Genomic DNA, 13,147 nt, shown 5'->3' on the forward strand with positions numbered 1-13,147 from the left:
AGCTGTCGCGCCTACTTTATCGTGTCCGAATTTTGACGTTCCATTCGTTTTACAAACAGATGCTAGTTCCGTCGGGTTAGGTGCCGTGTTAACTCAGAATATCGAGGGAAATGAAAATATTATAGCGTTCGCGAGTCGCGCATTATCGGCTGCAGAAGCAAGATACTCTGTCACGGAACAGGAGTGCTTGGCGGTCGTATGGGCGATAAGAAAGTTTAGGCCGTATCTAGAGGGTTACCGGTTCACAGTTTTGACCGATCACAGTAGCCTACGGTGGCTTCACCATCTGAAAAACCCTACGGGAAGATTAGCACGGTGGGCGCTGGAACTTTTGGAATACGATTACGAGATCGTCCATCGGAAGGGAGCGCTACATAAAGTGCCGGATGCTTTATCGCGAATGTTTGAGAGTGACGCCGGAATAGAGGGGGAGACTGTCGACGCGTGTTTGGCCGCGGTAAATGTGGAGAAGGCTTTAGAAGACACAGAGGATCCCTGGTATCGAAAACAGTTTCGGGGGGTTTCGGAAAAACCGGAGCTTTTTAAGGGATGGAAAATAATGGATGATCGGTTATACGTTCGGCGCCCTCACAGGGTCACCGCCGCGGTTGTTGAGGATTTGAATGAATGGAAGTTAGTTGTGCCGCGGGAATTGCGAGCGGAAGCTTTACGCGAGTCACATGATATTCCGCAGTCGGGACATTTAGGCGTGGAAAAGACGCATTATCGGCTCTCGATTGCCTGTTATTGGCCCGGTATGTTTCGCGATACTGCAAAGTACGTCGGGCAGTGTAAAATATGTCAGAGTACTAAAGTCGAGCAGGCGAGCCCTGCGGGCCTCATGGGAAGAAGGGTTGTCGAGGCTCCATGGATGATTGTCGCCGCGGATGTCATGGGGCCGTTACCGCGAAGTAAATCGGGTCACGCATATATTTTAGTAATGCAGAATTTATTCACGAAGTGGGTAGAATGTCGCGCATTGCGGGCCGCGAACGGAAAGAATATTAAGGAAGCTTTTACCGATTTAGTTCTCTTACGCTGGGGCACGCCGAAATTTATATTAACCGACAACGGCACGGAATTTGTAAATAGAGTGATGCGGGAGTTCGCGCGAGAAAACGGAATCACGCACACTACAGTACCGCCGTATCATCCTCAAGCTAACCCCGTGGAGAGGGTAAATAGAGTTCTCAAAACTATGATCGTGTCGTTTCTAGATCGTGACCACCGCGAGTGGGATGTCCATTTGAACGATTTCCGCTTCGCTTATAATACAGCGTATCATTCATCGATCGGATCTTCGCCTGCCTTCGTGAATTTAGGTCGAGAATTAGAGCTCGGAGATTCATTGCGTAAGCGATGTGACCCGACGGTAGAAGTCGAACCTCGCGACGTGGGGGAATGGTCGGAGAGGATGAGAGAAGTGAGATCGTTGGACGCGTGGGTGGAGGAAAATTTGGAGGCCGCGTATCAAAAGCAGGCCACTTATTATAATCGGCATAGGCGGAATCGAGTTTTTAGTGTTGGCGACCTAGTGTGGAGACGGCGGAACACGCTGTCGTCTGCAGCTCAGGGGATAGCTGCAAAATTGGCACCAAAATTTCAGGGACCTTTTAGAATTATTCGTGTTGTGTCGTCTCTAGTGTATGAGCTTGTCGCTCTTGATGGAGCTGCTGCAGGAAAGGTCCACGTCAAGGACTTGAAGCCGTATACTGCCCCGGATTGAATAGACTGTATTAGCTATCCCAATGATTTTCCCCCTCCTCCTCCTTAGGCTGTCGAAGACATGGAAGAGAAGAGGAGAGGATCAGTGTCTTATGAGTCCCTCTCCTCTTCACACTGTCAATAAGAGAGGGGAGGGGGGATGATCCTTTGAAAACGTGCCTCCCTGTAGCGGCGAAGTCTGGTATTGCTCGTGTGATTCTGTTTCAATTTGTATCGTCTCGTATCGTTGTATCGTATTATTCCTCCTCTACTGATACCCGGACGCGGATATCGGGGAGGGGACTGAATGTATTGTCTCGTCTTGTATTATACAAGGTAACGTGTTCTCGTATTCTTTCGTCTTGTGCTATACAAGGTAACGTGTTCTGGTATTCTTTCGTCTTGTGCTATACAAGGTAACGTGTTCTGGTATTCTTTCGTCTTGTGCTATACAAGGTAACGTGTTCTCGTATTCTTTCGTCTTGTATTACACAAGGTAACGTGTTCTGGTGTTCTTTCGTCTTGTGTTACACAAGGTAACGTGTTCTCGTATTCTTTCGTATTGCGTTATACAAGGTAACGTGTTCTCGTATTCTTTCGTCTTGTATTGTACAAGGTAACGTGTTCTCGTATTGCTTCGAGGTAACAGAGTCTCGTGCTGTTTTAATTATTATTTATGTTGCTACTCTGTCGCCGGGGCTTGGATCCGGCTATTCCGGCGGGAGAGGGAGCGAAGTTGTGGGTGGAGTCCGTTTTGTGGTGCTTTCTCGTTATTCGTTTCTTGAGTTGACTAGTAGTAGTAAAATTGAAAGAAGTGAAGGCAGTGAACATATGGCGAGTACTATGGTGGCAGATGACGCTCGTCGAGAACTCCTCGGTCTGTTTTAAAGAGGGGGGAGTTGTGACGTGACATTTTGTCAGTCACCCAGAAAAACAGCATAACGCGAGATCCTGGATCCTTCAGGGTCAACGGGCGAGCGCACAAGCGAATGTGCGACATTATTTATTATTTTTATTTCCTTTTTACGATTATTGTATTACTTAATTTTATTCTTTTTCTTGCGATTATTGTATTATTTTTCTTTTTTTCTTCTTGTCGCTATTTAGTTAAGTTTTAGTTAATATTAAGACGATCCTGAGCTCGGATTTTGCCGGTAATTCACGATCAGAGCCGGTGGCTACGCTGTATTCTTGTGTTCGGCCGCCTCACCTATCGCTAGAAGAGAGAAGACGTCGCCTCCCACGAGGAAGAGATTGCTGTATGAAGAATTTGGCTGAAGTCACGAGAAGCGCGGCACACACAGGTCGTATTATTTCATATTTGTTATTAATGTCGCTATTATTTGGTGGATTATCGCACCCTCATTGCAGACGCCTCGGAGAGAGTCGTCAGCTGGGAACGGACTCAAAGGCAGAACATCCGCCGAAGCATCATGTCCCACAACGATCGATGGAAGATCGTCAAGCGACAAGGAAGCATTTTCGGACTTTTGGAAAAGCGCGCCACAGCGTAAATGGATCCGCGACACGCAAGGACCCGCGGGATTCGTCGCGGGGTCACGCGGTCGCGGCGAGCCAATTAGAGCAAGCAGAGGCCGATAAGAGAGGGCCTGACGACCTGCGTGAATCCGCGGAAACTTCCGATCGGCACTTGTGCAGTGACGGACCTCGAGTAAGGACGCAGGATCTCGCCCATAATTTGGCAGGAATTTCGAGAATATTCGTCGAAGATGAGCACTGCTATCGGCTCTCGTACAGACTTTGAAGGAAGCGGCTGAGGAGGAGTATCTTGGTGAGGCGAGCGTTATTCGTTTTATTGTAAAGCCACCGATCGCGTAATCTTTTGTGAGCGTCTTGAGCGGATCGCGTGTGAGAATTTACGCGGATTTGATTCGGTCGATGTACCGGCAAAGAGTAACGTTATTGTTTCTGTCGATGAGCGCGTACCATCCGCTCGGGCGTAAGAGTTCGTGAACTCAGGATTGTCGTTATCGCTCGCCCGTGCCACTGCCAAGTCATATCGTTCGTATTACTTGTTGAGATTCCGGTTTGTTTAAGAATTAGAGTCGAGCCGCGTGTCACCGCTCAGCATTAGGCTGTCGGTTTGCGGGAAGTTCCGAGAGTCGGACATTTCTAAGTACCGTCGACGACGACCCCGATATCGTCTCTTCTGTAATAAAGTAAACTTGTCGTCGACGCGCGACCGCGGAATTCTGTAGATTATGTCAACTCATGTATCGACGCGTATTGAATAAATAGGAAAAATAGGAATAAACTCTTTGTCATTGTTAATATTAATTGCTGTCTGATTATTTCTGTCTGCCTCTACCTCGTTCTCCGACATTGTTCCCCGCTCATCGTAAACCACCCCCTCTGCCAATTTCGTTGGCTGAGCTAGCTGAGCCTGTCCGTCGCGAATTCCGTTGCTCTGTAATTTCTTTGTCCGAGCGTAACCTCTTAATTTTTAGTGCGAAGAGTGGCACGCTCTCTCGTGCCTGGCGCCCAACGAGAATTAGTACGGCTCGAATATCGTAGCATATAAAATTTAAGGAAGAACCGCACTTTTGCTAATTACATGATTGTGTCCATCTTTTGAGCTATCGCGTAAAAAGAGCAGCGGATGAAGTGACGAAGTTGTGTCGTTCCTCAAAAGTACGGTCACAAATTTGTGGTGCGAGGTAGCTCTTACTTCGCGTAGAAAGTCGAAACCCAGGTACTTTTTTGTTCATAACTTTTTAACGAAGGACAAGAGACGTCAAAAACCTGTTGGAAGTTACTCAGGGTCATGACCTCGATAACATATTAAGGTCAAATTCGTCGGAGCTGGGTCCCCTAAAGTGAACATTTCCCTTGTATTATACAAAATTATACTTTTAAGTCTAAATATCTCAGAAACTATAAGAGATCGCCTCCTAGTTGTTAAGGCAAAGTTACTCAGAATCATGACCTTGACAACATATGTCAAGGTCAAAGTCATCGGTGAGGTTTCCCCTAATCTAAATAATTACCGAATTAAAAATTTTACACACGACGTTCTTGTGTTGGCTCTTAATTGGCTATTATTTCTTAGTATATTGACTTACAGGTTATGTCGTTCCCGCGGTTTTTTTCGCGTGCGTCTCTCGCGAGCGGCGCGATGGTCGGTTGCGTGCAAGCGCGTGTCAGGGCGATTCTCGGCTTGGTGTCGTCGTTGTCGTCGTCGTTATTTCTCCTCGTAGCGCGATCACGCGCGGTGCGTATCACGCGGTGCGTATCGCGCGTTCGTCGCGTTCATTGTGTTTTGCGTGTTGTTATTCGTTTTATTGTTTCATTTTTTTTATCGCAAACTGAAGTATAAAAACCGATCGTTACGTTGAGTAATGTTCAATAGTATCAAATGCGTTAATTCTATTCATAGTACGAATATTTATTTATTTGAGGTCTTCGCTCGCGTGCGCGTGTCAGACGATTTTACCGTTTTTTTCTGTTTCTATTTCCTCGTCGTTCGTTACGCGCGATCTAGTCGACCTAATCGTTATACTACGCCGATTTCAAGATCAATGCACGTTTATTTATTCCAGGTCGCGCTCGAGTGCGTTGAAGAAGATTTCTATCTTTCTTTAATTTTTTTTCCTCGTCGTGTGCGACGCGCGAATTATTCATACAGCTTCGTGGTCTCGCGCCTGAGTTAATTGTCGTATTAATATTGGAACGTTGTAGCGTAATCTGTACGATGACTAATGTAAGGCTGAGCGACGAGACACTTGCGTCGCGATTATTTTATCGATACTTGACGTTATGTAACACATTGCGCAAGCGACGCATTATTTTTTTATTGTCGTGTTAGGATAAAATGTGAAAACTGTTTTCGTATTTGCCAATATACATATTTACAAGCGCGCGATGCATTATTCTTTTATTTATTATTGTCTTGTTAGGAATAAATGTGAAATCGGTTTTTGTATCTGTCAACATATTTATTAGATTGTCGTTACTACACGAGAGAGTACATTTTAATAAAAACAAACAATAGTTTATTCGTAAAGCGGTTTAATTGTGTTCGAAGATCAGTGCGATTAGTTCACAATCAATTATGTCGTTGCGATCAAAATATTCACTTTCGTACATGGTGGTTTTTTGTATTTTCGTAGAATCGTTCACATTGGTCGCGATATTGAGAAGACGCGTGTATTTTTTGTTTATTGTATCAGTTACAGTGTTGAATGAGAAAATAAGACGATTGACGCAAAATTCTAGATTGAATAACTTGATAACGATACTTTTTGATAAGGTCATTCGTGAAGATGACGAATCCAGACGCAACGTCGGTATACTGTTAATTCGACCGAAACACAACGTCATGTCTGCGATGTGTATATAGGCGGTGGCGTGCGGTTTATTTTTGTGTTTTCGGTTTGCAAAAGCGGTAATATGGCGCGTTCTTGTTCGATGAGTTCGCTCCATACGGTTGGTGAGAGGAACATCTCTTTGCCGTGACTGTCTCCAAGAACGATAGTCACTTCGCAGGGCAATTTGACGTCGATACCGACAGCCAGATACTTGTATCCGGTAGCAGTCAAAGGATATCTTCTTTCCAAAATACGTACTGTGGTTCTGCGACGAAAGAAAAGAAAACAATTAGTTCAGAAAAACTGCGATTAAAAAAAAAATACCTACGTGTCTGTTCTGTCTTCTTTTTCGTTATATTCTTTTTGCCTATTATTCGTTTCGTTATATTTTTTTTCCTTTTTTCTATCGTGTTCCGTGATGTAATGTTTCGCTGCCGCATTGTTGAAAACTTTTCTGATCTTCGCGTCATTCGTACGCTCGATGAGACGTCGAGAGTCGCCGTCGTTGTCGTCGGTGTCGTTTAAAATCGCGTACATGTCTCTTTCACACAATGTTAATCGAACGATTCGTTCTTTCACACTGATCGTCTTCGTACTCATGTAGTGATACATTAGTTTACATAAAACATCGTGTTATTCGTCCAATGCATCCTGTTATAGCCCGAATGGCTATCACTTATTTTATCAATTATTTCATTTCAACCGGCATAGCAACCGGCACCGGAAAGTCTGCACATTCTTTAAACCGCGCGCGACAAAGCGTCGATCGAAGATCATAGCGCGCGAAATACCTAAATGCACTCGGCATGGTAACCGACAGCGGAAGTGCAAGATTGCACATTCTTTAATCACGCAATCGCGCCTCTAGCGCGATGAATATTACCATATATGGTCCGACCGAAGACCAAAAGCGACATCATCAAACTCAATATAAGCGACCGCCTAATTACCGAGCGCAGAGTCTTGTCTTGAAATCTAAACGTAACGATACGTTGCGCGCGTCGCGAGAACCGAGTCAAGTAACATCCGCGATACCGTCGCCGACCGGTTTACTCATAAGTCACGAGCGATAACTTTAAAATATATTCATTTAACTAAACAACTGTATTAATTAAATGAAAGTTACAGTTACTAAAAAGCATTGTAATCTTTAGTAATAAATAATTATATAAATAAAGAGGTACAACATTTGTAATCAACTATCAAATTGTTAAATAAAAAGGGTTATTTTAAATAGAAGTGTGGTGAAGTGAGTGTTTGTTCAACGACCTTTTACTATCCTCGTCTTTCCTCGTGGGTTCCAACCCTTTGAGCGGATCGAATCCCAAAATAATATCTTGTTGCACCGAGAGGTACAACAATCCTCTGCTTTGCTTTCGAGTAAATTACTTGATGTGAGCAGTCGATTAAGAAGATCTTGCAATTGTCTTAGTAGTCCGTCTGTAGGACAATTTACGTTGAGTATTTTCATGTCGAAATTATCGGCATTCGTTACCGTTCCGGTGAACTCGTTGAATTTGAAATATTGACGTTTTTGTAGGAAATAAAAAGAACCGTCGATATATCGGTAGGCTGCAGATGGTGGTATTCCCGGAAATATCGATTTTAACGAGTGATATTCACTAATAGTCATGTCGTATTCATTCATTAACGCTACGCTGTCGCCATCGAATATCACATACGTTTGTCCTCGGTTGGTGACTAATGCTGTGTTAACGCGCATTTCTGCGGGAAAGTTTAGGTCGGAATACGTTTTCGGCCAACCATTTTTCAATATTTTAGGTCGAAATACGTTTTCGGCCAAACATTTTTTAATTGAAAACTCGGATAATCTATCATGTAAATTTTATTATTCGCGAATATCACAATTTCTTTTGATGGCCGTTGATACACGGCGTTTATTGAAACGTTCGCCGGAAGAAAACGAAGATAGTCGTTGAGCGCGAGTGGTCCCTTGTACCTTTTACCATTGATGGCTATCACCCATATGCTCCTTCGATAAGTGACGAATATGTGATGTTTCAACACCAGTACATTGTCCACGTATGGTAGATCGCACAGATCTTGCGTTGATGTTTTACGCGTGTCTGTAGTTACCGGTGGAGATCGTGTACTCGGTACTTCATTATGATTTTTTCCATATAGACGTTGAAGAGCTAAATTGTCCTCTATACTGAGTGTAACGGATCTATCGGTGGCGTAAGGAAACATTAGAGAATCTACGCGCGAATTGTTCGATAATCCTAATGAATGTCCGATTTCGTGCGTTAATGTGTAAAGTAAATGTAAGATGATAATAATTGACTCGTATGATTTAAAAATCTCAAGTAAAGCCTAATCGAGTCTTGAAAACAAGATGTTAATGTTTATTATATTATGTGAATTTATATACTGCGTATATAGTCCCCCCCGCGACGCTGATAGATTTTCAGCCTTGACGCATACATATTCACTACCGCAGTAATATCACTTATTGTTAGTTAAATTGAGAATCAATCTAACCAATTTTTGATGCCTATAGCATCTTATTAGATCTTAATAATATGTTGAAGGACATATATTAAAATTTAATATTAAAGTAATAATTCAAAGATTGCGAAGAATATCACAAGTTGGCGTTTCGTCCCGGCTTCCACTACTGGACTCATCAGTAAGGTAATGTAATGGGAGCCTACCTTAGATGCCTGGGAAGATGTTAGAAAGAAGTTCTATATAAACAAATAATCATGTAATTCAGCACTTGCGAGAAATGGCATGAGTAACTATAGACCTCTGTTGGCTAGTCGACGTAGTGATATTCTTCACGTTGTTCTTAATATTTTAAATAAGTAATTAAAGCTCATTTTTCAGAACTTCTTTCTAAAATCTTCCCAGGCGTCTAAGGTAGGCTCCCATTACATTACCTTACTGATGAGTCCAGTAGTGGAAGCCGGGACGAAACGCCAACTTGTGATATTCTTCGCAATCTTTAAATTATTACTTTAATATTAAATTTTAATATATGTATGTCTTTCAACATATTATTAAGATCTAATAAGATGCTATAGGCATCAAAAATTGGTTAGATTGATTCTCAATTTAACTAAGTGATATTACTGCGGTAGTGAATATGTATGCGTCAAGGCTGAAAATCTATCAGCATCGCAGGAGGGACTACATACGCAGTATATAAATTCGCATAATATAATAAACATTAACATCTTGTTTTCAAGACTCGATTAGGTTTTACACTTGAGATTTTTAAAGTAAATGTAGTTTATTTTCTGATATACTTTCGTTTAATTGTATATGCCAAGGTTCCGCTACGTCTACGTGTATCTCAGTGCTTTGCATGGGGTCGTTCATAGGTGAAAACGCGTGTGTGCGAGCACTCCACCGGGTCCGTCGAACAAACCGGAACAGATCGTTTCCTTGCGTCTGCTGTCGATGTATGTGTGAATTCCTCCGCAATATGATATCAAAATATCTGGATTTAACGTTTTACGTTCGAATGTTAGAGACGTGTTCGCCGCCCATATTGAGAATGCGTATGTCGCGAGTTTCAATGTATTCGCGTCCGCTAAGTGAAAGTTCCACGTAAGATGCGTTTTTTTCCATTTTACTGTATCCGTATTTTGTTCGTGGTGTGGCATATCCGGAAGACCACATCAAGGTTTTCGTATTTGTTCTAACGTATTATCGTTCAATATACCGTTACCTGGTATTTGATAGTATTCTTGAAATAATGCGATAGCCTCTTTAATTTTTTCATCCTCGATCCACGTGTGAGTAGTTACATCTGCCTCATTTAGATAACCGTACTTCTGCAAATATTCTATCACTTCTGTGTTTACGAGATTTTCTACCGTCGGCGTCGACGCGCATACCGTTACGGAAACGAAAGCCACGAGGAAAGCGAGAGACATCGCGGCGTACGTGCACAGCGGAAATGTACGGTTCGACTGTCAATCGCATTCTGTCGAGTATGGGGAGGGAGAGGAGTGGTATGTGTGTCTAAAATAGATATAGGAAACGAATCGTTAGGAGTGTCAATAAACGTAGTACAGTTCGTTTCAAATAACGTTTATTTTGTGAAGCATACATTAAAAATATTCAGTCTGTAATATTGTCAAAATCGTTATCTTTATCGTTAGATAATTTTACGAACGACATTTGTCAATGGATTGTACTCTATTACTCTGTCATGAATAATTATGCAATAGGCCGTGGTGCCTGTTGGAATGTTTTTTCTACATTCGAATTCGATACGAATGCCTACGGTTGCGCTTTTTACGGATTCGTTTTGACGAGGGCAATCGATCACCACGAGTGGCGCGGACGAAATAAATTGCGCGAGTGATAACAAAGTTTCGTTTCTTTCGTAGCCGTAGTACGAGTTCGCAAATTTTGCATACATGTCGTATAGTATTGCGACTTTATTACGTTCGAAATCCACATTCATATCATCGTATGGAAAAAAATCGGAGTTCAAAAAGAGTTTCACGTTGACGAGCGCGCACGCGTCGAAACGAGTAATATCCTGAGAGAGTACGTTTCGCTTTCCAGTTTGAAGCGAAAGGATCACGTATCTTGGTTTTTCCAAATGCGACGTTGTCTTCACAGCCCACGAATGCTTCGTCGTGCTCTGAAGTAGAGGAAACTCGTACAAATCCCAAGATCGAAATCCCATGCTGAGATATCGTCCGTTTTCCAACGTTCGCAAGAGTGATAATTTGTTTACGTCGTTCAGTATCACGTGCGGCATCTTCCATTGCACTTTTGATAATGTGAGTGTAAATTCCTTGTTGTCGCTAGCGATAACGCAATTGTTGTCGTTACGCGCACGTATGAGGACGAGTTCATGTCGGGCGTTTATCACTATACGTTTGTAGTCCTCACAAAATCCAAGAAATATGTTGAGCGGTACACAGAAGTTAAACTCTTCAGATGCTGTTATTGGTCGATCGAGCAAAGAATCTAGAGAAAATGCAGTTTTTCGTCCTGCATTCTCTAACGTTTTATTTCTTTCAACTGTCAACGAAATGTAATTTTTAATAGTGCTTGTAATACCGACGTTTCTGTTTCTGTCAATTTCAACTCCGTCTAATTCGTAACGAATCTCGTCGAACATGAATGCGACGCAGTTATTCAGTTTCGGTGGTTGGTTGGTACTTCCTTCCTTCTTTTTTATGACGAATTTTCCCTCGATGTAGAGCAAACTTTCGCACGGTAACGTGTAGAGATCCTGGTGTTGAATCGGTATTCGTATTTCATCGCTGTATCCGAATGTAGTGTTAGCGTACGGATTATAAGTGTGAGTCTCTATTTTAACGATGCGATCGTCGAAGATCGGAGCACCTCCGATCTTCAGGATGTCACGATTCATTTCTCACGACGAATCCGAGGGACCGTAGAAAGGCGACGTTCCTCGCGTTTAATCGACCTCCCCTTCTTTGTTTTTTCGTTTGATCGTATCGATTTTTGAATGGCTTCCACAATGTCGATGTTTGCGATACATTCACTCCGTCGTACGAATCGTTCAGGATGAGCATCTTCCACCCTCGAACATAGTTTTCCTAGCGTTTACGTCGTATATGAAGTCGAATCGATATCTCTTCGCCGCGAAACTCGATCAACTGTCCGTTTTGATCTACTACACGTATCGTTATATCGGTAATGTTTCGTGCGATGACCGGGAGATAAATGACGTGCGCCGAAGTAACGGATAGTTTATATCCTTGAGGAACGTTCGCTGCGAATTCGTGTATCGTGTGTACCGGTCTGTCGCTGTTGTACGCACCCGAGGTAATGTTATACTCAACGCGAATTATATTCACGTTCATAATTTTAACCGGCTCGTCCGATACGTGCCACTTGTTCAGTCGTAACATACAAGACGAAAAGCCCAATAATGAACCGATACTGTTCGTTTTGGAAAAATTCACTAGATATTCACACTTGATCTCACTTCTCATGGTGTTTTCGTTCGCGCGAAGAATCAATACAGATTTCGCCCGTTCCATAGTTTTTTCGTCCTCGAATATTAAATCTATCTCGTCGAATTCTTCGAGTTCGTCGTTGTTGATAGTACTCGGTAGTGTATCGTGAACTATAGCGGTCCTCAGATACTTTTCGATATCGTTCAATTCGTACGAACCTACGGGAATCATGATCGTAATGTCGTCGGTGTCCAAGTGGAATTTATTATTCGAGGAGGTGACGTTCGGTATCGTGTTGTATGTTTCGAAATTCGAAAGACCTAATTCCTATTCGCTATCGCTCAAGTCCAAAGTAGGGAAGTAATTCGCCGCGAGGACACTGTTTTTTCCCGTTAGTGAGAGAGTCAATGACATGATCGTAGCGCGAAAGCCACCGCTGAACTGTTCGGATTGTAGTGCGATCTCTCACACGAGGACTTTTTTCCTCTTCCAATCGATCTTCCAAAGAAACCGTAGATACAACTGACCGCAAATGCTTTGATCGTACGACTGATACGATCGCCTGTTATATGCAATGTTACCTCCGAGATATCGTTCCACTTCTTTCGGTGGTCTCAGATTACCGAAACCGTCGAAGTATACAGATTCGTTTCCCCTCTTCACGTAAGCGACCCAGTGTGTACCGGGGGCTGTCGAATCGTCGAGATTCACGATACCGCTCTCGTTACGACGTGGTTTCGCGGGCATCGCATCGCGCATGAATACAAGTAGTATAGATGGGAGGGTTCTAACTCAAGTTTGTTCTTTTTTCCGTAAGCACTTGATTTATGAACCAGGTTTACCAACATAAATTATAATGTGTTTAAGAACGCGAGGGTTATAAATTATAATACGTTTAGGAACTCTGTGGTGATGCCAGGGATGACGTCACAGAGTGAGAGGGGTATGACGTCACGGGAGGGGAGGGGATTACGTCGAGGGGTATGACGTCATAGGGGGAGGAGGATGACGCCGTAAGGGATGACGGGGAGGAAAATGACATCACAGGGTGCTGACGCATTCGCGCGCGGTCCGCGTTGTCACCGCGGAGTCAATGGCTGCCAGGGTCCTCCAGACGCGGTAAGCTAACGCGCGCGGTCCTACCCCGCCGCGAGGTCCGTCGGGCGCGGTCCTCCCCCACCGCGAGGTCCGTCGGGC

The 13,147-nt window shown here is 43.3% G+C and overlaps 1 protein-coding gene across 1 annotated transcript; it reads right to left on the reverse strand.

The window, feature by feature from the left end:
• Nucleotides 1–10,161: 10,161 nt before the first annotated feature.
• On the reverse strand, nucleotides 10,162–11,397 carry LOC108778961 (uncharacterized). The gene has a single exon (XM_018546292.1). The coding sequence runs from the start codon at nucleotides 11,395–11,397 to the stop codon at nucleotides 10,162–10,164; it is 1,236 nt and encodes a 411-aa protein (XP_018401794.1).
• Between the last annotated feature and the right edge of the window lie 1,750 nt (nucleotides 11,398–13,147).

This window comes from Cyphomyrmex costatus, unplaced genomic scaffold (genome assembly GCF_001594065.2).
Source record: "Cyphomyrmex costatus isolate MS0001 unplaced genomic scaffold, Ccosl1.0 scaffold533, whole genome shotgun sequence".
Lineage (NCBI taxonomy): Eukaryota > Metazoa > Arthropoda > Insecta > Hymenoptera > Formicidae > Cyphomyrmex > Cyphomyrmex costatus.